Source organism: Coturnix japonica, chromosome 1 (genome assembly GCF_001577835.2).
Source record: "Coturnix japonica isolate 7356 chromosome 1, Coturnix japonica 2.1, whole genome shotgun sequence".
In the NCBI taxonomy this organism is placed as follows: domain Eukaryota; kingdom Metazoa; phylum Chordata; class Aves; order Galliformes; family Phasianidae; genus Coturnix; species Coturnix japonica.
This window is the reverse complement of record NC_029516.1, coordinates 92,626,840-92,653,541: the sequence shown is the minus strand read 5'-3', so window position 1 is coordinate 92,653,541 and position 26,702 is coordinate 92,626,840. Positions and strand designations below refer to the sequence as shown.

Sequence of the window (26,702 nt, the reverse complement as noted above, 5' to 3'; positions counted from 1 at the left end):
GCTTTTTATCTAAGTAGTACCTGCTACACGAATCCCAATAAATATTAAATTATGTCTACGCTTAAGGCAGAGTCCTTAGCCTTGACTTCAAGCATAAGTCACGTCTTTAAATCACTTCAATGAATTTGTAAATCCCATCCTTAACATTTTTTGCAAAACATGTACATATATATATACATTTCAGTATGCTATTTAACACCATACTGTGATTCTAGCCAAGCCTTGAAATCCCACACAAGGCAGATTATGTTCAGTGCTCTGCCTGTTGACATATTTTTCTCCTCTATGTACCTTACAAGCCAATGCCTGAATATAGCCCCAAAAGCATATGGTTAGTGTGCACTCAGGAGACCACATTCAATATCCTGTCACCCATAATATCGAACTGATTGATTCTACCAGGTTCATTAATAATAGCATGATTTCAAAGATATTTCTTTACCTAAAGTTGTTGTTTTTTTTTAATGGTATAGTTGTTATGGCAACTGCTTCCTGCCACCTCTGCTGCCAAAAGCCACAATCTGGCCATGAAAAAGAGCTCCTCCATCCAAACACATTTTTCAGTGGACAGCAGCATTCCCTGGCTGAAACACACTTTTCCTTTCCCTTCTGGCAAACTGAAAGCCAAACAAAATCTGTAACAAATGTGAGCAGAGAGTGAGGAATTAAGTGAACTTCTTACATATGACTTTGTGTTTTTACACGTACATATAAGGAAGAAAAAAATCAAGGAGGGGTAGGAGAAGGCAAAAAAAGCCCGCCACCTCCTAAGGGCTGTACAGTGAAGGGAAATGTTTTCCTTTCCTAGAGTACATGTTTGGGATTTAAACTCTCTCAAAGTCTTGGCATAACAGTAATTAAAAAGTTGGTGAGTTAACTCCCCTTCTCTCTCAGTTTTATTCTACCTTAGAGGTCAGTGGCAAGATTTTTTAGGTCTGCTGTAATTTCCGTATGATGATCAAAGTTTACTTTGTGACTTTGAAAATAAAGTATTTCTATTATTTACTACTACTGTATCTCTGCTACTGTGAGCTGGCCTTTCTGGTCTTGACACTGAATAATACCTAATTTTCCCATTTGAGAGCATGGCAAAGACTTTTAAAAAGCTTTGAAATTATCTTATGCACTATATTTAAAAATATTATTTTTCCTCCCTCAGCTTAATTCCAGTGCACAGTTGTATGTAGCTCACTTGTCTTTCCATTGTCCATTGGCTGTGACCTTCTGCCCACTCAGAAAATAATTAGTGCACTTTCCAGCTAAGAGTTGGATGATAGCATCATCTCTTGCTATGAGAAAATATTGTAACAGACCAGCAGAGAGTCTTTCAAGCCCATGTACAGCGAATGAATATAAATATTCAGGAATATCAAAATATGAAATGAATCAAGAATCATGATAATGGTGAAATTAGCAATTACAAATAAACAGTTCTCTTATACACTACATCTGCAAGTTTTAGGTTGTTATTATTTTTGTTTGTTTAACATAGTGCCATCAGCATGATATAAGCCACTTCAAGATTTTTAACTTGGAGTGAGAAGATAAGGCTTGAGTTTCAGTAATAATTAGGCTTTGCACTCGTTGACATTAATAAGTTCCACCACAGTAGTTTCAGCCTTCAAGATATTTTGCAGACAAATTGCAGAAGCGCAGTGTAGGCAGCATAGTCACTCAAAAGTTCATACAGTACACAAAGCTGAAATTACAAAAAAATAGATGGGAAAATAAAGTAACTTCAGAGACAGGGGTCCAACCCAAACTAGTGATGTCAGTATTGCTACAGTTTTCCTTCCAAGACCAACAATAGAACTGTGGCACCTTCTATTCTGTGTCAATGCTCTTTTGACTGATTAGGACACTTTCTCTCCACATACTTTACTAAGAATTTTGTCTTCAAAAAGATTTTCACTGCCTCCATGAAAGGGAGGCATTAAATAGCTCTGTTAGGAATCTTAGCTTCCTTTATACAATAACCGTATTCTGTTGTTGCAGCAGCAGTTCTGGGTATTGAAAAATTTCTTCCTGTTGGTTAGTTTCATAGCAGTAGTCAACAAGAGACTTCCTTACAGGTTCTTAGCATACACAGGTGTTACGACTCCCAGGAAGATGGATGGCTACAGGTGGAGTTACATGAGTTTGCTGTGCTGAGCAAGTCCACCAAGAGGAAGGCTTACATGAACAGTGATGTCTGCTGATTGCTTTTGTCTCCAGTCCCCAAATTTGAGAACGAATGCACGGCAACAATATACAGCAGCAGAAAGAAAAGAAAACATTAAAGGTAAAACATGTATGTATGATGCTACAGTTTACTTTCTTATATAAGTTCTTCATACTGCAAAACAAAATAACATTCCTATCCCCAAGGTTTCACTGTGAAGTTCATTGCTTGGATTTTCTCCCAAAGAAGTTATGCTGGTTTGATCCAGAACTAAGCTAGCTGAAAGAAAGGTATGCCATTCAAAACTTAACCAAATATCCCCAAGTTTCCCATAACTGTGAAGTCGAGCTGTGAGATTTCAGAATTCTCCTATGCTTACACAGGTCAAATGTTGAGTGACAAAGAGGCACAAGAAGATATCACTACCATTGTTTCCCAGAGGAAGCAACTGGAAGACATAAAATTCATAGCTATCCCATTTTAAGCCATGCAGCGAGTTCTACTTGCACAGCTAGAAATGTACCATGGATTGCTAGACTCCCAAACAGCAATACAAAACAACTGTTCTTCCCCTATCAGGATTCTTTACAGCTGCTTTCAGTGTCAGATTGACCCTCCCAGATAGTTTTATTCAAGTCTCCTCTTGCAACTGCATCCACAAAAGCAGTTTCCTGTTGCAGATGGGAGCACTAGTTCTGCCTAAAGCAACTCTTAAAGTGTCTTTAAATAGACAACCCTGGCACCTTTACAAGCTAATGGAGTAAAGCAGATGCTTGGAAGGTGCAGAACTTGTGGCTTTTGCCACTGACATAAGGATGAGACTAACTGCACTCATGTTTCTCTCTGTTGACTATAAAGGGAGTAGAAAGTTGTCTCTAGGTTATTGGATGTGGAGGAGGCTTTCAACTTTGATCAGGTGAATCCATCCCTAGCTTCCAACTCCTCCACAGACTGTTTCATGGTTCAATGGTTGACTTTTATGTAAGTTGCTCTATGAAGACAAACACTGCTGTCATAAATTATTCCAGTGGCACTTCTCTGCCAAGGGTGTATCAGACTGTTCCACTTCTTAAGTTTTTGAGTTTAAATATACACAACTGTAGCAACTTTCTCAGTCTTTCAAAAATCAAAAGTAAAAATACGTTTGACATTAGAGACAGAGTTCCTCTCATGGACTTTGCTATCTGCATCTGAAACAGTCTTTATAAGGGCTTTTCAACAGAGAGAAAGCAGGCACTTCACAACTGCTATTCACTTTACCCAACAGTACATGTCCATGATAAATGAAATGATTCGTACATTAAAAATGTGTACTTCTTTCCAGTGACAAAGGCATGTAGGGTTCATATGCAGACACCTGCAATGCAAATGTAGGCTGGATGTGGCTGTGGGCAGCATCGTCTGGTGGCTGGTGACCCTGGTCATGAAAGGGCGGTTGAAACTAGATGATCATTGTGGTGCTTTTCAAACCAGGCCATTCTATGATACTATGATTCTATGAAATGTCCAAAGTTGACTGAGATGAATCTCATTCCAGGTCTCAAAAGAACTGAAAGAGCTTGGAAGCAGTATCCTGTTTCCAAAGAGTTTTCAAATAAAATCTCAGTTTCAAACGCAGTAATTCTTTCCAAAACTTGACTGGATGAAGGAAGGTTTGTTCTGAAGCACTTTTTTCAGTGAGCTACCGTTGTGAGAATTCATAATGTTCCAGTTCAGGCTCTCTGCCTCCCTGTCATCCCACCCCCTTACCTCCTCCAGTTCTTACTTCACTACGAAGTTATCTCTAAGCTTATGTAAGAAACTATACATCCTCTGGTGCAGAAAATATCTGCAGTGAGTTCAAAACTCCTCAGAATTTACATGTTATACAAATTGTAATGGCTGTCAGAAAAATGCTTTGCTCCCTGCCTCCTTTAAAATATATTCCTGAGGAGTGATCTCATGTGTTTCCTGTTACTTGCAGAATTTTCAGTAAGACGACGTTGTTGAAAATCAAATTATAAAGGATTTTGAGGCACACAAATGTATCTGTTTCATTTAGTCTAGGTATATTATATTTAAATACTGTTACTACAAACCGTTTAAAGTTAATTACTAATATACATGCATAGATTTTAGCACTGACTATTGCAGCCCAATGCTATCACAGTACTCCTACTACACATTTTATACTGGTAAGCCCTTAATGTCAACAAGCTATGGTAAAACGCAACCACACACTACCTGAAATCTCCATGGTGGCTTTTAACAGTGTGTTGTGCAAAATCTCATTCTTTCAGTGAGTAAACCTCACTTTGCTACCAAAGCAAAGAGAATCCAGCTCCTCACCTATTCATTCTGCGTACTTCTCCTATCTCTCTCTTCTTTTTTTTCATTATTTTTTTTACGTTTTTACTCATGGTGAATAAACACAACCAAGCCAGTTAGTGTTTCCACGTCTGTGCACAGCTTCTCCACAGGTGCTACTAAGTTCTGTTGAATAAATTCCAGCTCATTTCCTTATGAAAACCTCAACATCCACACTTGTTGTTTTTTTTTTATTATAATCAAATGATTATGTGAGTCAAATGCCTTTCTCGAGCTGTCAAAAGAAGAATAAAAATAATATATCCCCAAACATAAAACCTTGACTTCCACTTCTGAGCTGATATAGTCAATTTAAATGCCTTTAATTTCATGAGTGTATAGAGAACTCAGTGTTTCCGAGGCATCCATTCTGGCTGTGGCAGTAAGAAATGCAGTAGTGAACAAGATACTAAAGACTCACAGAAGGACAAGCTTTGGAAAATGAGGTGAAAGAAGGTTTTTGTACCCAGGCAGACTTCCTTCAATTCCCACATCTGTCCCAGCTCCTGGGATGTTTCTTTTTATCCGTCTTCTTTAGTTGTGGGTTAACAGGCAACCACATTTAAAAGAGAAGCCTCATAACACACAGGAATCAAAAATACGTGGAAGGCAACGAGTTACTCTAATCCTTTTGGTGCCCAAATTATTTCTGCCTTAAGCAAAGGTGGTGTTCTTGAAGTTCTGTTGTTTACTATTAACAATGTGGTATTTGATTACGATCATGAAACTGTAATCATAGAAAAAGCCAACTCCAGGATGTCAGGTTTCCTCCTCCAGCACTTCTTCTGAACACTCTTAGCTTTAGGGCTTATTGTAAATGAGATAACAATAAGAGTTTTCATAGGTTGATAAATATGAAAGGGATTTTTTCCTCCTTCAACTATTCCATCATAAACTAGGTTGCTAGTAGAAACATGTCTTGTTCTTCTCACCACAGACCTACTACACTGACTTAAAAATCAAAATCATTGGCCTTATATGTTGAAAAAGTTAGTGATAATAGGCCAGAGTTTGCCCTGGCTAACACTTGCTATTCCATGTGGCTCTGTATGCACTAGTGAAATGACTTCACATTGCACTCACATAAATATGAGCACTTCTGTCCCAAAAAACACATATTTACCAAAGTCAGTATATAGCGGTGGCATCAGTAGCACTGAAATAATCAAATATTTTAACTGCAAAGCATTCACTCCTGAGTAAATTTTAGTGCAATTATGCTGTTCACCAAATGTCTCATTGTCATGTTTGCAAAAATATGAATGCTTTCATGTGGGTATAGAAAAGTAATATTTACAGTGCAAAGTTTATCTGCTTATATAAATTTATCCTCCTCAATTTACCTGTTGGTCTAATGCAGAATTGCCTGGGAGGATTTCTACTTTTGCACCCAAAATTACAAAATTAAGTTAGCAAAATATTCTTAGTGAGTATTCTTAGAAATCTGTGTGTGCATGTGCAGATGTATATCCATGTATCAGGTGGAATGACCAAAGGTTGTTTAGTGCCATCTTTTGGGTGGTCCTAATACTACAGAACAGCTTACTCCAATTAATTACACATTTTCTGTCAGTTCCTAGCCATATTTTACAAGTTTCATCAACGTGTTTCTATTCTTGGTTTTTGTTGGGGTTTTTTTTGGTTTTTTGGTTTTTTGTTGTTTTTTTTTTTTTTATCTAGATTACAGGTCTCCATAAAATTCTGCTTCCTTATGTATATGAGTATTTAAAGTATATAAAGAGTATAAAAGTACAAGGAGTAAAGAGTATAAAGAGTTCAAAGAACAAATGGATACAGGGCAGAGACGGAGGGGAGCTGCACCAGTTTCATTCTGTGCTGGTTGAGGGTACAAGACTGGTTCCTTATTTGCCACCATTGGGCCAACCTACCAGAATCAATGAAATGAATGCGATAGTTATGACCAGTCATTACAGGTCCCACAGAGGTCAACTGATGCCCACTTGCTGCATGAGAAAATAGGCATTTAGACCTGCCTTTCTTGGCATGAGGGTGTTGTGGAGCTGCTGAGGATGGGAAGGACCTCTATCAGTCTTGTACCAACTTTCCGAATTGAGGGAAAAGTGGGCTAGGGAAGCCACCATCACAGCACCTCTTTGAAACAGGACTTCTATTACAGTTTCTACAAGCTCCCTTAAAGCCACTCCTATGGTGTAGGAGTATTCACTTATCCTTGCAAAATCAATTAAATTTCACCATCTGCTTAGAATGTTTGGTTCATGATAACCACAAATTATCTTGATAGACAGCAGATACTTACGTAACAGTTGAAGTCTTCTGCTCTAATTTTTATTTTTTTTTATTTTTCAAGGGAGGTTTCTTAAGTATGTGCCTTTAATTATGAGATTTGAGTCTTCTTCCAGCATCATAAGGCTTCTAGCCCTCTCCATAACCACAGTTAAGTGAATACCATACATGGCTAAATGGCAGTACTCAAACGACAACCTCAATTTAAGGATGAATTGATAGGAGTGTTTGCAAGCTGCACAGAGAAATCCCCTAACCCTTTCTTAGCCCACAAATCCCCAGCTGAAAAATATTTTCCAGTTTGGAAACACTGCCTTTTTCCAACTTTGGCTGATGTTTGTGCTATTTTACGTTACAATTATCTATTTATCCCAGTCACACCCTTTATTATCAACTATCTTCCATCTGACTCATAGCATCAGACTAACTGTAAGCTCATTGAATTGTTTATACTCTATTATATATTTCTTACTAGTTCTAAAAATAGGTGTCAAACATATACAAACACCCAAAAACCCAACTCAACACCTACACTGATGCCATAAAATTAAATACCTATACAAAATACTACATTCAGAATCCCTTGTATGTGATAACTAATGACAAACTCTAGCCATAAAACTCTGGGGGCTTGTCCACATGGTCTAAAATAGGATTAGACAACAATGTGGTCAACTTATTTCACAGTAAGAACAAATTCAGCGGGGTGAGGTATGCAATTCTTTCCAAAGGGTTTCTTTTTCCCTTAATGACAAGAGATATGCCCTTATACTATTTATTCCAGAGTACCCCAGAATAAATGTGCTAGCTGGCTAGACCCCATAGAAAAGCCCCATTTCGTGGATGATAGAGAAAGTACAGGACCTTGAGATAGCTGGGCTTAGGGTATCCCCTTGGCAGCAATGCATGCACACAATAAGCAGGTCAGGGTTCATATCGTGCTCTCTGGTTCACTATCCCAGAGACAGCACAGACTGAGCCAAAGGCATTATTCAAGTGTGTAACATTTATTGTAGATATTCACAGCACTTGGCCTTGAAGTACAGAGCACCAGCTGATCCTTTTTTGCTAGCTGTTATGCTTGAGATGACATATGCACACACTGCAAAATTTTGGACAAAGCAGCCTCCAAAACAAAATGCTGATGTCTGCAATTAAACTTATCTCTGTGTGGAAAAGCTCCCTAGGCACCAATTCCAAGTCCAAGTGCTTGTTGGAAGCTTCTTGGAGGTGTCAGAAGGTTTGCATTCCCCTGCTCTTGAATAATCAAACACTGCTCACAAGCTTTTTTGGATGTTGAAATAAGCCCAAGCAGGGAGTTTATGCACGTATATTTCATAGCATATTAGGGATATGAGTCTGGAAGAAATTTCCTTCACAGTGTATTCCTTCCTCTGCTGTGATAGGAAGTAGACGCATGTAATTCAGTCCAGAAATTCATCATGCTCACTTTTCAAACATGGTGCTCTTTTCCTCCATCCCTCCTCCTGGAAAACATATCTACTCATGTACACCTTTAGAGAATCTTATCATGAAACTGCACCTGTCACAGTCCTGGCAGGCTACAGAAACAGCAGTCTCCAACATCAGCAACCTGATGTCTTTTCACTGGCACTAATAATCAAATGCCTGGCTTATGGACAACCATCATTTGTATTACTCACTGCTATAATGTTTGGTATTAGTCACATCACAATTATACAATTAAACAATCCACATGGGAGCTCAAACGTGCATGTGTGTTTTTCTTTGCAGTTCTTTGCAGAGCTGCAGTAGTCGAGAACAACTGCAGTGTGCAAAGAAAGCAGCACGTATGTACCGGGATGCTGCTGTGGGCTAAAGCTGGGACTTCCTCCTTCCAGCCACACACATCAAAGTCCTTGAATGCAAAAGAGATGCTCAGATGACAAGTCAATGAGCCTCTGTTCAAGTGCAGCTGTCCGCTGATATGTAAAAAATACTTTGGTGTTAGAGCCACAGCGATTAACATAAAGCAGTAAATGCTGGCAGTTTTAGTGGTGGGTGTTCTTGCCTTAATTGACCTTTTCTTTTCTGCCTTCCCTGAAATAAACAATGGGAGTTAATGCTGCCACTTACAATTTCTCAGCTTTCAGTGACTTACGTCATATCTTTAGTGTTTACAGTTTTTCAGCTTGTTTCCCATTCTATGTTTGAGTTTCAGTTCTTTTGAAAAGGTAAAAAGAGACTGGGTTTTTTTTTTTTAAGCTTTGAAATGCACATTAATAATGCAGGCAGGGCCCTCACAGTTAACTTTGGTTTCACTTTTTGTCTCGTTAGCTATTTATTTAGACAACCTATGTTAGCTCATGTATTTACCATATAAAGCAATGACAGCTCAGTTGGCATCAACAGAATTATATAAATATATACATATATAAAGATATGTTTTTATGAAGTGGAATTTTTTCTACTTTTTGCTACAATACCTGATGATGCTTTGGTTTTAAAAGGTGTGTCACATGACAGCTGTGCATTTTTGTGCAGTAGATATTATTTTTGTATTACTCCCTTTTCATAAATGTTATTGAGCAACAGAATGGAGATTCTGTATGTTTAAGAAAGAAAAGCGGCACAGATTTTCTGTCTTCTGGATAGTCATGAACTGCTTTGTTCTATTTGTTATATGTAAGAAAGTCCAGGCTCAGATGGGAACCCTCCTGTGGGACTTAGATCTTTGAGAAGGGACTTCCCTAACTGCTTTCGTAATGCCTTTGAAGACACACGACACATAACCAGCTCTCAGGCCATGGGATGTCAGCCTCAGAAGCTCAGAAAGTCTTTCCAATCAATGTCCCTCATTAATTCCTACGGGACTTCCCCAGACTGCTCTTGGACATGGGCCAGCAGCTCTTCCAAGACTGAAACAGTCTGGTGTAAGCAAAAACAGCTGGAGGTCACCCTCTTGCCTCTTCACCCACTAGCATTTTGTAAGGGGCATGCAAATGTTCCTCAGCACACAGCTGACCCATGCAGAGGCAGCTGTAATCCAAGGTTTCTTTCACATCTTGGCAGTGTGGCTGATCCAAAGAATGCAGGGTTACCTCAGCTGTACTCCCTCCATATCCTAGGGAGCCAGATGCCAAACCAGACAAGAGACCCAGCCCTCTTTCACAACAGAATAGAGGACTGACAGCATGTGAGGGTATGTGATGCTTGTCTTCCAGCTAGGACCAGCTTATGATTAGAAATGATAGCTGAATTTATGAAGGCATAAAATTAATTATTACATTAAAAATACATATCCCATGTGAAACTATGATGTGTTTTTATGACCATGATATTTTAATCATGCACAAAAGTCATAATTCCCTAAATAAACAAAAGATGGAACTCAACAGTATGAGTCAAAACACTGAGAACAATTGGTAGATACAGGCCCATGTATTCCTAGAAGACTTGAAACATTTCAAACTTGTGAATTTTTTTCTAAATGAATTTAAGTCATGTATCCAAACCTTCATTTTTGGCCGAAAGTATAGATTTTAACTTTAAAGCACATATCTGGCAATCTAAGCCATTCAGTCAGAGAAGCTGTGACTTCACCATGTCACTCATGGAAATAGAATGAATGGGAAGGCATCATGAACATATACCCCATGCTCCCTGCCTTCAGTTCTTTATCACCCTGAACTATAACATATCCAGTGACAAACTGTGAAAAAAAGGAGTTGGCAAAGCAAAGACAGAGGTCCCAATAATCTCTTGCTAACATTTGCTCATATGCCTCTATTTATGCCCATGGGAAATTAAATGGCCTGTTTATAAGGGTACAGTGAAGGCTTACAAAAGTCCATATTAAAACCAAGATGAGATGTTAATAATGCTAAGTGGAAGCTAAAAAGAGATGACGTTTTTCCAGAAGACCTACTAGTAACATGAGTGAAAACACAAATCCGAGTACTGGTCTACTAGGATTTGTTTATTTCTGGCTGTGCTCTTATAATCTCTGTGGTATAAACTGACATACACAGAGCAGAGATGGAGGGATACTTTGTTTTAAAAACTTCGTTTCTCATCTAAGTCATTGCACATGCTTCCTCTTGATATCATTTGTAAACAGAATACTCTGGCGAACATTTTATTAAGTTTTCAATCCTCCAAATACTCGAGGGGTTAATAAGATGCCAGAACTCAAGCCTAACTATAAATATTTCCAGGATTGGGGTCTACGTGTCTGCTCAAGTTCTCTTTGTTAACATTATATGATTGAGCTGCGTGTTGCATCACTGCAACAAGGGTTCCTCATGTGGGCAAAGAGTATTAATAGACTTAATATGGAGTTGTGCAAACAATGTTATGTGCCAGAGGAGACGCACACATGGGCTGCTCCAGATTGGCTGGGGAGATAGCAAGTGTAACTGCACAGTGAACTATGAGAGTAATTTTAAATCTTCCAAAACCTGAAGGGAGTAGCTCACACTGTCCCAGAGCTCAAATTCTTTCTGCTAATGACTGCTTGTCTGTTCCAGCCTGATCTTCTGGGGGTCACTCTGCTCATTATTTTACTGGTTTAACCATTTCTATAGTCTTACAATTTATTGTTATGATGGCTGTTTCCAAAAATTCTTTGGAAGCTCTTAAGACAAATGAATCCCCTCTTTCTTTGGCTGTTTTTATTTTCACTGGGAGGTTAGTTGCTCACTCACTTGTTTGCTTGGTTTGGGGGCTTTCTTTGAAATATTTGCTCCTCCAAGTGCTGGTTTAGGTAGGCATTTACTTTTTCACAAGTGAAAATACCAATTGTGGTACTTATTAGATGGAAGAGAAAGCAGAAAGTGCATATACATAGAGGAAAGCAGAGGGCGATCAGAAGCCTCTTTATGGAGGATCAGAGAAAGTGTCAGGTATTACATTTTTGCAGGACTTGGGAAATTTTACACTGTAAAGAGGCAAGTGAGAAAAGCTGTATAGGATATCCTTACACATTGCCTTTCTGTACCATTTGTAATGTGTATGTGCATTGGCAGTGGTGGGCTGCAAGGCTGCAGCATAAGGCAAGGCCGGGACTGCCCCATGAGGTAAGATACAGCTGGTTCTAGTCAGGTGGGCTGGGCCCAGCAGCCACTCTGGGGTGCCTGGGGACAACCTGGGGAGGAGAGATGCTGTGGAGGTAATTCTTAAGGACTGCAAGTTGCTCATTCTGAAGCCCATGCACAATGAACGAGTCAAAAATATAGTGTTTAGGAGGCAATTACTGATGGCTTCTGAAAGCCATCAAACTTCTAAAAAACAGATTTGAACCATCTACCAGATTTAATAACTGATTTTTACATATTTATGGCTTTGTTATGGATTTGCTTCTCATCTTAAGAGTCTGCAGCAGAAATAGGCCCCCCAGAAGTTACAAAGGTACCCTATGTTGGTATACGATGAATGTTAAAGAAAAGGCATGCTATTTTTGTATACAATTAATATTAAAGAAAGACACATAGAATTGTACTTAAAACCACGACTTTGCATTACAATCTTTCGCAGTACTTCTGAAATATTTGCTTAAGTCATGGTATAAATTGATAAATGACTGGAATAAAGTATCTAAAGATGCTGATGCAAATCCCTAAATTTGCCATTATGTAAATCTGCCTTTTAAAGTTGTCTCTCTTGAGGTTTGTATTGCTGAGATTTTTTACTCGCTTACATGTTATTTCCATCAGGTCTGAATAAAAGAGATGCAGGCAAGAGAATTTCACGCTTGACTGTCTAGCACCTTTCCACTTGTGATACAAGCCTGGTTTGGCAGCAAGATGGAAGCTAACAGCTGATCTCCATTACAATTGCTTACAGTTAGTGCTGAGATTAAAAACACTGGAGAACCTAGGGGCTAACAACTCTTTGGCATTATAAAAGTAGCACTGACACATATGTCAAAATCCCTCACTTCAAAAGAGAAAAGCTCAGAATTACGAACTCTTATTCAACTGCTACAAGCAGAAATGCACTGCTGCTTTTTGACCAAAGTTTCACTCTGGACTTTGAGTAATGAAGTCACTCCTCCATTTATTTCTCAAATAGCTACAGCGGCAGGTTCATTTGAAGCCTTAGATTTCACAAAATCTCAGAATGGGTGAGATTGGAAGGGTCCTCTGGAGGTCAATGGTTCAACCGTCTGCTCAATCAGGGATATAGACAACAGGTTGCATCCAAAGAGCATTTGAATGTCTCCAAAGAAGGAAACATCATACCTTTCACACAGCAAGACACGGATCAAATAGATCTAAATATGTATATAAATTATTTGGGGAGTAGAGAGTAGTAAAGCATTTTCCTTTATTTTTTTTTTATTTTTCGCCCTTTGTTAAATACCCTTACTGCCAACTCTTGATTATCCAGCATAACAGGGAGGAAAAGTATGATAAGAAGGGTTGAAAAAAGCATGGGTAAGATAAAGTATGCAAATGAGGCTACTAAAATCATAGAGGGAGAATGTGAGGAAGGAAAGTTAGTAAAATGAACCCTCATAAGTCCTCATGTAAGTCAAGCTACATACAATATTATTATGTTTTTGACAGTTTAGCTCTTATCTTCCTGCCAGACAGGCTGAGCTGCCCATTCCTACCACTCTCTGCAATGCATTATCACACCCTCTACTAAGCCGATACAACTGTTTGTGTGGCTGTGTGAGCATTAGGGTGAGGAAGCTGCCCAGCTTGAAATCTGACTCCAAAGAAAATGTTTCTTGAATGGGTCCAAATTTCCTGATACTTTTTATAAGGATTATCAACATTATATAGGCTTCTTTGGTCACAAAGAAATACCAGCACATGTCTAGGACAACGATACGGAGGGCACTGTTTAGCAAGACAGAAACTCGCTGGAATCGCTGTCACATGCTAATCGATGTCACATCTGCTAAGTGACAACAACTGTCTCCTACACTACATAAATGTCTGGAAGGAAAAAAATAGATAAATATATGAGTGGGCATAGTGATGACTTTTCGTTATGAGAATGTTCATGGAAACTCTAACACTTCTTGCAGCACTTGTGAAACTCTCTGTCCAAAGCACACTGAGAAAGCATGGTATCTGTTGAAATAGCAGTGTGATAAAAATATCAAAATGTCAGTGGAACTCAGGGTATGCACGAATGTGCTCCATTTTCTTTGCCAGTTGCTGAGGGACTTAGCAGCCAACGTTATGGTTATATTTAACTTCTGAAACACTTTTGCAGACATAGTATAATTCAACGTTTTGTTTCACCTAAATCCTTTTTATTTGATCCCTTCTTTTCAGAGAGATTTTTGCATACTTGACACTGGCAGTTGTTTTGACCATGAAAATTTGGATTTAGGTCAGCTGTTCATAAGCCATTTAGATGGCGACATTAATTCCTCTGTAGGAATACTTCTACTATCAGAAACTGAGATACAGTGTCAGACCTCAACAGTCCTTAGAACAAATTTTCCATGATATGGTCACATCATAGTTTCTTACACAAACCTCCCTCTTCAGATTTACAGTCTCAAGTCTTTCAGATTTGTGCTTTGGTAAGAGATTTTTGCTAACATATGTGGCTGATAACAGCTAGGCCAGGAGGGTAATATAAAAGTAGATGCTGGGCCATCCCCTAGGTGTTGATCTATCCAGAAAACTGGTATTAAATGTATGCACAGCTTTGCCTCCACTAGCCTTAGAATGTACTTCTTTAAGTGTTCTAACTCACAGGTCCAAACAAGCACATCAATCAACAAACAGCCAGGAGCTGCTAACAGCCTTTGATGTCTTGGATCAGATAGGGATTCAACAATAGACAGCTTTACATGTAGTTATGAATACAGGCAGCTGCTGGTCAAGACACAGGCTCACTTTTCCCTACCAAGACAATTCAGCCGAAGTGTGTCAACCAGCATACACCGCTGGTGATACACTGCCATCCTCCATTGGTCACATTCAGCTACAGAAGGAATGATTCTCTGTGTCAGACCCAGCATGACTCACATTATAGAATCACAGAATCATTTAAATTTGAAAAGACCTTTATAGATAATCTGGTCTAATCCCCATGCAGCAAAAAGGGACACCTACAGCTAGATCAGGTTGCTCAAAGCCACATCCAACCTCACCTTGAAAGTCTGCAGGGATAGGGCATCCACCACCACTCTGGGCAACCTGTTCCAGTTCTTCACTACGTTTATAGTAAAAGTTTCTTCCTTATATCCAACCTAAATCTCCCCTGTTTTTGTTTGAAATCACTTCCCCCAGTCCTACCACAATAGACGCTTCTAAAGTGTCCCCTTCTTTCTTACAGGCCCCCTTTAGATCCTGAAAGGCCACTCTCAGATCTCCCCAGAACCTCCCATTCTCCTGGCTGAACAGCTCCAACTCTCTCAGTTTGTCCTCACAGCAGAGGTGTTCCATCCCTCACCCTTTTGGCCAACTCTCTTCTGATGCAACCCAGGATACAGCTGGCTTTCCTGTTGTCTCATATTCAGCTTTTAATCCACCAGGACCCCTTAGTCCTTCTCCCCATGGCCACTCTCAGTGAGTTCTTCTCCAAGTCTGTACACAGGCAAGATCGCCCAGACCCAAGTGCAGCACCTTTCACTTGGTCCTGTTGAATATCATTAAGTTCATGTGGGCCCACTTTTTAAGACCAGGTCTCAACAGCTCCACGTCTTTCAATACCTTCATCAGACCTGACCTACTAGTAGTGTCAGGAGAAAGCTATGATTCACGGCTGTAACACAAGGAGGACATTGAGAGCTATGGGTATTACAGTTGCTCATCACTAAGGGAACATTACTACCCACAACTGCAGTCTTTGTATTGAACACAAATGTCTGGTGCATTACATTTGCTGAATAACAAAATGTTTGACTCATGCAGCCAGAGGTACAATGATCCCACTGATGAAAGTTTACCAATGGAAAGCAGAAAGAACTGGTAGTGCTTCATTTTAACTGTACGCAGGCCTATATAAGCTATTTAGTAATAAAATTTGGCTGGGCCAAAGTTTCTGCATTGTGCTTTTGTTGTTGTTGTTGTTGTTGTTTTTTGGGGGGGTTGGGGCTTGTTGGGTTTTTTTCCAGCAACTTTGATTAGCTTATGTAAAAGGAGAAGCTATGGAGAAACTTTTAACCACACTGAATCACGATTCATTCTCCTCCCAAAAGAAAAAGAGTTCCAGGTAACTGTCAAAGTGATGCTGGATGTGTTTTTGTCTTATCCCATTACTGCTAGTTATCAAAACGCAAAAGTAAAGCTAGAGTTTTACTCTCGTATCCCAGTTTAACATCCTGTCATCGTCAAGTGTTAATGACATCAAAACCAAGAATAAATGGACAAGAGCAATAAGCTACACAATCGTGTATATCACAAAAGATATCACAGTGGACCAGGATCCATAAGTAACCTTGTTCAGTACCATCAGTCATCCTGAATGACAATGGATTCCCTTCTTCTGCATGAAGTCAAACCTCTCAGGCTGTTCAAATACTAGTAAGCAAATAGAATTGTTGATTATGTTTGAACCTTTCAGTAGGGAGAAAAGTTATGCAAAATTAGATAAATTGGGGGGGGGGGGGGGAGAGAGAAATGGCTTTAAAGTTGCTGGAAGGTTGGAAGTGTTCTTTCGAGTATTTTTTTAACAGCATCATCCTGTCAGTGGGCCTAATGCGCCACCTGCTGTTTTAATAGTCCTTGAAACATGCTCTCCTGCAGCATTTAAACAAACGGGCTGAAATCTTGTTGCGTTTGCTGTTGTGCTTTAAAGCCGCTGCTCACACAAAGACTGGGAAAGCAACTAAAGCTTTGCCATTGTTAACACTGCTCAGATACTGAAAATAACTGGAGCTAACCCATAATTAAAAGCACCACTTTTCCATTACCAACTAAAATACAGTGATCAATGAGCTCCATCTGGCGGCTCCCTTTGCAGTAAAAGTTATTGCCTTTACCCAAGAAACACTAAAAATGAACTTAAAGACAACTTTACATCCCACGGAGTGAAATTAAGCAAGAGTTCAGTATGTTTAGCTTTTTAAAACACTCTGATATGTGCATGACATGGATTTTCATTTATACAAAATGTGCAGTAGATATGCATTGGATATGGATTGCAAATAGACACATACACTCTCTCCAGCTTTGAATATACAGCGAGGCATTAGAATCATTTGCAGAAATAAACCCTCACAACACTAGAAGCATAGCATGCAGCATCATTACATGCTCGTCAGGAGCCAAACTTTTTGCTTCTAATTGTAATTATTCCTTTGATTTGTGCTCAGTGCAAATATATCACTGACGTTCTCGTCAGTGTAAGAAGCAATAACTGGAAAACAAGGAAATTGCAGAGTGGGTGCCCCTGAACTAAGCTATGCTGTTGGACACTACATAAAGAAAAATCTCTTAACCAACTCTCATAGTCACCAAAGCATTGAGAACAGCACTAAAATGTAAAAGCAATTCCATCAGAGCAGAGCTGGAAACAGAGAGAGGAATCACAAAACATTGTCCAAAAATAATCCGTGATAGGCGACTGCCACCTGGTGGAACACAGGGAAGACCTCAATCATGCAAAAAGCGTTTTTAAGGTGGTCAGGAGAATTTCGTTCTCCGATTTAAAATCAAAAAGGAATTGTCAGACATGGTGACAAAGCTGCTCGTGGCTTCAAGGACATCCTTGGTAGTTACTGAGGCTCCATCCCACCTGAACAATACGTTCTATCAGCACTGGCCAGGATATTTCTGTGTTTTTAATTAATATTTTTTGCAAGCTTAACTATTTTGAACATTTAAGTTCCAAAATGAATTACAAACACTGCTAGATATGTATCAGATGCAAAAGAAAACTAACAGCATAAATGGACCGCGCCTTTGATGTTGTTCCTATCCTAGAAAAGCAGACCAGAGAACACATTGCCATATCTCCAAAATAAGGGCAGAGATGGACACACAGCTCCAACTATTGGGCTGCAAGGCTCTCTTAAAGAAGGACTTGGGCTGCTTCATACTAAGTGAAGTTCTCTCTTTGATTTTGCTCACCAGTGCAGGATAACAGCACTTTTTGTGGAATAAGAAACTGGAAACTCCGGTTCATCTGTTCACAGTACTGTAAGAGACAAATGTATTGTTAGGTAATCAGCCTGTCCCACTGTCATTGGAACATGTCTCAAAGTTGTCTAAATGAGGATGAAAAGCCTCCAGTTTCGGTTCAGAAACACTTGCTGCGCTACAAAGATGTTACCCTCAGGATGATGCATGCTGCTCTGCCTCCAGCCTGTGAGTTTTGCCTTGGCATAAAGCACAGCATTGCTTGGCAGTGAAGCATCTGTCACCGATAGGTACAGCACTTCGGTTTCTTTTACCACAATTGCACACCACTCCTTCGCCCTGATCCTCAATAAGGCCTCAGCAAGCACGAAGTCACATTGCTGATGGAGCTGCACACTACTATGTGAATTGGCTGTACCGCTGGGCTGCCTCGGGGAAAAACGCTGCCTGCACCTACCGTAGATGCCTCTATTTAAGTGATTTATAAGGAACCATTTCCCAGAACTACAGGTGCACAGCTGACTGTAGCCATTAAGGCTGCGCACGGACAAGGACTCCTTCAAGAGCAAAAAAGAAATAAAAACGGAGCGGGAAGGAGGTTGAAACGAAAAGCACAACCAAGAGGCAACGGAACCCCGAGCCCAGCCCGAGGGGTGAAGATCGGAGGACGGAGGCCGGCCGCATCCCCCCTCCCGACATCGCGGTTTGGGCTCGTACCCCTGCCCTTCCCGCCGCACCGCACTGCGCTCCGTCCCGCCCCGTCGAGGGCGGTGGGGGAGCCGGGGGCGGGGGCCGCCCGCAGCCGCCTTACGCACGCAGTGAGCTCACGGCCCGGGCCGAGGGGCGGCGCGGTGGGGGGCGGCGAGGCCGCGCCGGGGATGGGGGCGGCCCGGACAAACCCCATAAAGGGCGGCGGCGGCGGTCGGGCTGCTGCATTCACCCCGCTCGGCGGAGGCGTCCGGATCGCGGCGGAGGGTCGGAGGCTCGCGGGCCGCCTTCGTTCCGTCCCCGCCGCCGCTCGCAGGAGGGGAGGCTGCTCGGCCCCGCTCCGTGGAAGTGCACGCGAGACCGTTCCGGAGCTTTCGCAGGAGCGAACGACCGGAGCTCGGAGAGCCGAAGGGAAAGGAACGGCAGCGAGCGGAGAGCCGCACAGCGGGACCCTCCGGCAGCAGACCCCTCCCGAAAAGCCGGCCATGGGAAAGTCTCCGCCGCCCCCGCAGTGATCGCGGACCCGCGGCCACCCCTCCGCCGGGAGAGAGCCCCACGCTGAGCGAACCGCCGCGCACCGCTCGCTCAGCTTCAGCGACCGCCCGCAGCCGCCGCGCCGCGATGAGGACCGGCGCCCGCCCGCCGCCGCCCGTGCTGGCCGCGCTGCTGGGGCTGTTGGGGCTGTGCAGCGCTCAGCGCCCCGCCGCCCGCCAGGCCATGGTACTGCCGCGCCGCCTGGGCGCTGCCGGCGGCCGGGAACGCTTCCGCCTGGAGGCCTTCGGGGAACGACTGACTCTGGAGCTGGAGCCCGACAGCAGCTTCCTGGCCCCGGACTTCACCCTGCAGTACCTGGGCGGGCCGCCGCCGCCCTCCTCCTCCTCTCCGCCGCCGGGAGACGACCTCGCCCGTTGCTTCTACTCCGGCACCGTCAACCGGGACCCCGGTTCGGCCGCCGCCCTCAGCCTGTGCTCGGGGATGCGCGGTGCATTCTCGTTGCGGGGCCGCGAGTACCTCATTCAACCCGCTCCCGGAGCCGCGGGGCACCGCCTCGGCCCCCACGTCCTCCGCCTCCGCGGGCCCCGCGCTCCCGCCGCATCCCGCTGCGCCGTGACCGAGCCGGGGGCGGGGGCCGAGGCGGCGGGGCCGGAGCCGGATCCCTCGGGACACGCAGGTACCGAAGGCGGGTGGGAGCGGGGGGCTGTGTTTGTCCTTGTGGTTGTCCACGGAGTTCTCGTGCGTTGCTCACGTGCGCGGGGTCTCCCTCTCTTTTTTTTTTTCAATGCAGAAACGAGAAGCAAAAGGAAAAAAAGATTCGTCTCCAGCCCCCGCTACGTGGAGACCATGCTGGTGGCCGACCAGTCGATGGCCGAGTTCCACGGCAGCGGACTGAAGCACTACCTCCTGACGCTGCTCTCGGTGGCGGCCAAGCTCTACAAGCACCCCAGCATCCGTAACTCTATCAGCCTGGTGGTGGTGAAGATCATGGTCATTTACGAGGAGCGCAAAGGACCCGACATCTCCTCTAACGCCGCCCTGACTCTACGCAACTTCTGCAGCTGGCAGAAGCAGCACAACCCGCCCAGCGACCGGCACGCCGAGCACTATGACACTGCCATCCTCTTCACCAGGCAGGTGAGGGACGAGGAGGCTGAGTTTACTCCGCTGCCCGCAGCTCCCCACCTCCCGAGAACCCCCCAAAAGCATTTGGGGTCACTGTGGGCTCCAGTAAGCGGTCTGCAATTGAAATGAATTTCTGTTGTTTAGGGTTCAGTATCCTTTGTGCTGTCTCAGGTGAAGCTTAGAGTGCAGGAATTGGATGCAGTGATTCTTATGGGTCCCTTCCAACTTGGGATATTGTGTGATATGCAGTGTGTTTCTGCTGTATATTTTTAGCAGAGTCAGTATGGAAATTATGCATCCTGCTTCTACGTGTAAGCCCTGTGTATGTTCCAAAGGCAGATTTTTGCCATCGTACCCATTGAAGTGCTGAATATTTATGCACTTTCCATAAGTAAAGGCAAGCTGCCAGGGTGGGATGGTTCTTGCCAAGGTGAAGGCTCTGATCTGATTAATAATGAACTGCCTTTTTTTGCAGGACCTCTGTGGTGCCAAGACATGTGATACTCTTGGGATGGCCGATGTGGGAACCGTTTGTGATCTAAACCGCAGTTGCTCTATCATAGAGGACGACGGCTTGCAGGCTGCCTTCACAACAGCCCACGAGCTAGGTACTTGAAGCTCTAAAATGCAGTTTCAGCTGAATAATTGCAGGCAGTTCAATGCAGTGAGGCTGGAAGCTCCCAGCAGGCACTGGGCACCCTGTGCTGCCTTGGCAAGGCTGGAAGCAGCACAGCCTGGCAGTGCAGCAGGGTTCCACTGCTGAAAACGGTTCCAGACCACTCTGCATTGTCTGTGAAAGCTGTGCTGGACTGAGATGGCAGGAAAATAGCCAGTGAGGAGAGAGAAGATGCTCTGTAATCTGCTTAAAACTTGGCACTGTTCAGATCCCACTATTCTTTCAGTGTTTAAAGACCTGACTATGAGTAGCTCTAGAGTTACAATTGCATTGGTAATGCAAAGGACAGACTTGCTGAAATCACAAACTTTTTTATTGTGTTGGTTTTTTTTCCTAAGGCCACGTGTTTAACATGCCTCATGATGATGCAAAGCAGTGTGCTGGCATTAATGGAATAAGCCGGGATTTCCACATGATGGCATCCATGCTTTCCAACCTGGATCGCAGCCAGCCCTGGTCTCCATGTAGTGCCTACATGATTACAACATTTTTGGATAACAGTCATGGTAAGATGATTAAACTTTCCATTCGTGTGGCATTCGTGCTCTTGTATTTTACTGCTTTGATTCTATTCCTTTTAATTCTGTTAAAGACAGCATTAACCTTTTGCATGCTGTCAATGGCATTGGAAGGCCCTTAGCTGTACAAAAATGGTGGCACAGATTGGCTGGAAAACTCATGCTGCAATGCAAATGAAGCTTCAGTGAAGCAAATACATTTTTCCCTTCTAAAACTGAACTCACTGACAGCACCATCTGCTCTGTTTTCCTTTTCTATTCCTTTTCAGGTGAGTGTTTGTTGGACAAGCCCCACAGACCGATCCAGCTTCCTTCTGACCTTCCCGGCACGCTGTATGATGCCAACAGACAGTGCCAGTTCACTTTTGGAGATGAATCCAAGCACTGCCCTGATGCAGCCAGTACGTGCACAACTCTGTGGTGTACCGGCACTTCAGGAGGACTGCTCGTCTGCCAAACCAAACACTTCCCTTGGGCGGATGGTACCAGTTGTGGGGAAGGGAAATGGTGCATGAATGGCAAGTGTGTGAATAAAACTGAGAAGAAGCATTATGATGTAAGTATTCTACAGGCTTAGAAGTCTTTTTGGTTTCGTCTTTTTTTCTTCTACAAGCAGCTGGTTTTAAAGTCTTTGTGGTTTTATCTAACTGTTTTGGTCTTCATCTGTTTGTTCTTTCAGACCCCGGTGCATGGCAGCTGGGGGTCCTGGGGAGCATGGGGAGAGTGCTCCCGGAGCTGCGGTGGCGGTGTGCAGTACTCTTTCAGGGAGTGTGATAACCCTGTGCCGAGGAATGGGGGGAAGTACTGTGAGGGGAAGCGGGTGCAGTACAGGTCGTGTAACATCGAGGACTGTCCAGATAACAATGGTAATCTTTTCCCCATTTTTGAGGTGAAGGAAGGGGATCTTCTGGAGGAAGACAATGGACAGAAGTTGAACTAATGCGCACCTGTCTTTCCTCTGCCTGCAGGCAAAACCTTTAGAGAGGAACAATGTGAGAAGCACAACGAGTTTTCCAAGTCTGCCTTTGGAAGCGGACCTGCAGTGGAGTGGACACCCAAGTATGCTGGTGTCTCTCCAAAGGATAGATGCAAACTGGTCTGCAGAGCAAAAGGAACAGGATATTTCTTCGTTTTACAGCCAAAGGTATTTGAAAGTTCTCTCTCATCCTCCTAAAGTAGCACATTTCTATTTTCTCCTACTCTTTGTGAAGTTAAGAGTCAAGAACTGTAGAAATCTGAGAGTCTTTGAGTCTTTCTTTCTTGTATTTAAGCAGTATTCTTCCTCTTCTGCTCCATACATGTACAGCCTGATTGGTGCCAGCATGCTTTAAATACTCTGGCACAGTGCTTGCAGTTACTTCACAAGAACCACCTCTTCTACCCACTCCACCCTAGTTTCCTTCCCTCTCCTTCCACCAATTTGATTACACTGAGATATGTTTGGAGAATTCTGATGGTTCCTTGCCAAAATATCAGTGCTTTGTCATAGCAGTTACTAATACGCTGACAGCTTAAAATAAACAAAAGGGAAATAACTTATCTTGCGTAGCTACTTGAACTCACTGTCATTAGATGTTGAGAGCCAGTAACTGCCAGGGTGATGACACAGATATTTATCGTAGAGGAGTACTCCTAGAAAGAAAGGATTGATTGGACACCATTAAAAGCAATTTTAATTCTGTACTTTCTTATACACTCACTTCTAGGACCATGAGAAGAGAAATGTCCTTTATACACAATTACTAACAGTTCTGTGGACTTTTTTTGGAGTGGGGTGGGTGTTAATAAAAGCTGGAACTGGTTGTTCTCTTTTGTCATCATGGCATTATTTTTATTATACAAGTGAGTTGAAGAATCATTATGTAGCTCCAACTACCTACAGACTGCTTTGGTTTCCATTTTGAAAAGCCTTAAAAATCTGGGTGCTGTGGGCCTTTTCTCTGTTCATATTCTCCATTCTGTTTCCAAGAAATGCACATTTTCTAATGGAATTGCTCTCCTGCTGGTTTCCTTTGAAGGTTGTGGATGGCACCCCGTGTAGCCCTGACTCCACCTCTGTGTGCGTCCAGGGACAGTGCGTGAAGGCTGGCTGTGACCGGATGATAGGCTCCAATAAGAAGTTTGACAAATGCGGGATCTGCGGTGGCAATGGATCCACTTGCAAAAAAGTGTCAGGCACACTTGTTAGAGCAAAGTGAGTGCATGACCGCAGCTGCTGTTTTTTTCTGGGGAATGTTTTGTGGGTGTAGGCTTTTGGTTTCCAAGTCTGTGAGATACTGTCTCAGTTTATCTTTGGAACTGAGATTTGTTCTGTCAAAGACAGTTGATTGATGATGACTCACAGTCAGATCTTAGTGTTAAAGGAAACCCATTACATGGGACGTGCTTTTGCCATAGCAATAATGTGGGATGTGACTTTGCAAATCTCTTAATACATTAGTTCTATTAGATAAGCAACTTGTGAGCTTCATGCTTTGGCTCCAAATGAAATTCAGCCTCGTGTAAGGCAGCTCCTCCCTTGTCCCAGGGATGAGTGGAGAACTCAGCCTTTCTTTTTTCTCTTGGGCAGACCGGGCTATCATGATGTGGTCACCATTCCAGCTGGGGCAACCAATATCGAGGTGAAGCAGAGGAACCACAGAGGTGCCAGGCATGACGGCAGCTTCCTGGCCATCAAAGCTGCAGATGGCACCTATGTCCTCAATGGCGATTACACCCTGTCAACCTTGGAGCAGGACATCACCTACAAGGGCAGCGTGCTGAGATATAGCGGCTCCTCTGCCGCTCTGGAGAGGATCCGCAGTTTCAGCCCTCTAAAAGAGCCTCTGACCATCCAAGTCCTCACAGTGGGGGACCTGCCACAGCCCAAGATCAAGTTCACCTATTTTGTGAAGAAGCCTGCTCAGCCTGCGTCAGAGAAGGTGCCCAGTAAAAAGAAAGAGTCCTTCAATGCCATCAAGGAGATCATCTCCTCTGAGTGGGTCATTGAGGAGTGGGGCGAGTGCTCCAAGTCGTGTGGCTCGGGTTGGCAGCGACGGGCAGTGGAGTGTCGGGACCCCCGGGGGTGGCCAGCCACTGACTGTGCCCGGGAGCTGAAGCCCAGTGATATCCGTCCCTGTGCTGATATTCCCTGCCCACAGTGGCAGCTGGGGGACTGGTCGGCTTGCTCTAAGACATGCGGGAAAGGTTTCAAAAAGAGGTTGTTGAAATGTATTTCTTACGACGGCGGCGTGCTGCCACAAGAAAGCTGTGAGCCTTCCAAGAAACCGAAGCACCTGATAGACTTCTGCAATGTTACGGACTGCAGTTAAATAGTATAAGTTGGGAAAGCTAATTTTTTATTATTTTTTTTTTTCCTTCAGAAAAATGCACTGAAAATAAGAGGGTTAGAGGTAGCGCGTACGTCTTGCGTACAAAATTTATGGTGAGGATCCATTGAGGTGGGACAGTGCAAATAACCTTAGTTGGCATTGCATCCTAAACTACCCTGCCAACTGCAGATTTGATAGGATAGCAGACCAGTGTCACTCACTCATCTTCAGCAGAGAAGGCCCTAGGGTAATATAACTTTCTTTTCTTAAGTCTGTTACAAATTAAAACATGAGCAGTGGCCAAAGCATGTTTAAGCAAACATTTTGGGGTTGGTTAATTCTCCCTTCTTTTGGATTTATATTGTGGTACTCATCAAGTCCCCACATGTAAGAAGAGAAGACAAAGGGGAGTGGAAAAGATAGCTTAAAATAATTGGTCAGGGCTTACCTACCTCACGAAGGGCAAAACACAGGATTAGAAAAGGAGCTTTAACTAAGTCATTCATGGCTGCTATTGTTTCAGAGAACAGTTTTATATAAAAACGAAGCCATATTCTCTACCTGTAAAGAGTAAGAAATAGCAAAAACTATTCCATAGATAACTAGAATGCCATTCTTTCATTATTTCCTTTAAAGCATCTTTATATCATTCCAATGTTCCTGTCCATTTCTCTTACCCACTCTAATGCCTCTGTAGTGACATCTAATCCAGAGGCTAGAAAATCTCTACTTCATGGAGCAGGTAGCGTCTATGAGTAGTTGCTCTTTGTGCCTTCTGCATACCTTCCACTGGCTTTGTTTGATTTGAGCTTGGTTCTACCATCCTGTCAACTAGACTAGTGGCAGTGGGCGTTTCAGTCGTTGCTCTCATGTTATTTTTTTCCCTTACCCCAGCTGATAGCAATTATTTGCATTTGGATATAAAGACATCCAAGAAATCCCGCTATGAATGGGAACCTCCCCTAAATGGCCTCTGGTGGGTTTGTAGTGCTCAAATCACTGATAAGGCGGGAAGACAAAGCTGAAGGATAGCAGGTCCATCCGCAGCAGTACGCCAGCATTTGCATAATTAAAAGTTTGTGCCAGTCCATAGACAATGAGAGAATATGGCTTTCCATATGTATATAGTAAAATATATTACTATAGATGTTATATACTTTATAAGTATTTTATATTTCTTTCCCTTCTGGGAAGGGTTATAATTTGTAATAAATGCATATAATGAGCATATTTATTTTTATACTTCTTGTCTAATGTGATCTTCTAAGTTATCGCTTTTTTAAAAGGACATATAACAAGGATAGAGTATTTATACAGTATAATATGTTACTAGAAGTAATAAATGAACCCTATAAATTTTGAAAGTGGAGCGTCTTTATTTCACTGGAGTAATACAAGTCTGCCTTAGAATCCAAGCTTATTTTGCTCGGCAATGTTACGAAGAAAGTTAAACCACATCAGTAGCTTAGGCTACTACACAGCTGTGTTAGTTAAGGGGTTTGGAAAATTCTACCCGTACACTGAAAGGGGTAATTATCTATTTTATTGCTTAACCACTATCTCGGTGCTCAGTACTGTTGTTCCATCTTCAAAAATATGGACTGCTGCTAGACTGACACCACTGATTTTAATAAGTGCTTACAGAGGGAATATTGCTGTCAGTGGTGTATACAGCCAAAAAAAAAGGATGTACAAAAAGTAGCAGTTTTACCTGCTCCACTTAACCTTACCCTACTGGGAAAGATGCTTTTGGAATTTAAAACCATTAACTAGCAGTCAGAGGTTTCCCTCACAAAATTCTGGAGGGCCTCATGATCGCGCTCTTCTAATTACTTGTAAAAGTACTGTATGAATGAACTGTTCTAACTGTTGGTAACACGTTTCATAATGTTGAAATACATACTAAGTGTTAAGAAACTGATTTTCGCTCCCTCATTTCTGATCTCATGACTACTCCAGTTGAGGGAAAATCGTCTGTTGAGCTCAGCGGGACTCTTGCCATGGAATTTGAGACATCAGTCATCTATGAATACTTTTGGCTTTGTGTCATGTAAAAATCTATTAAAACTTCCTTTGCCAATG

General features: G+C 42.7%; 1 protein-coding gene and 1 long non-coding RNA gene across 3 annotated transcripts in view; one reads left to right on the top strand and one right to left on the bottom strand.

Annotated features, from left to right (window-relative positions):
* LOC107322644 overlaps window positions 1–19,452 on the bottom strand; it is a 25,006-nt gene extending 5,554 nt beyond the window's left edge. The window contains exon 1 of one of the 2 annotated variants that reach the window (XR_001559008.2): window positions 19,345–19,452. This is a non-coding gene — a long non-coding RNA (uncharacterized LOC107322644). Of the gene's footprint in view, window positions 1–442; window positions 16,275–19,344 lie in introns of those variants that run through there. The other variant, XR_004309399.1, reaches the window with a different exon arrangement.
* Window positions 19,093–26,702, top strand: ADAMTS1 (ADAM metallopeptidase with thrombospondin type 1 motif 1). The gene is made up of 9 exons (XM_015880877.2): window positions 19,093–19,666; window positions 19,781–20,127; window positions 20,591–20,723; window positions 21,130–21,297; window positions 21,579–21,865; window positions 21,989–22,175; window positions 22,278–22,453; window positions 23,328–23,503; window positions 23,879–26,702. Exons 1-9 carry the CDS (start codon window positions 19,117–19,119, stop codon window positions 24,618–24,620), a joined length of 2,766 nt encoding a protein of 921 aa, XP_015736363.1. The 5' UTR covers window positions 19,093–19,116; the 3' UTR covers window positions 24,621–26,702.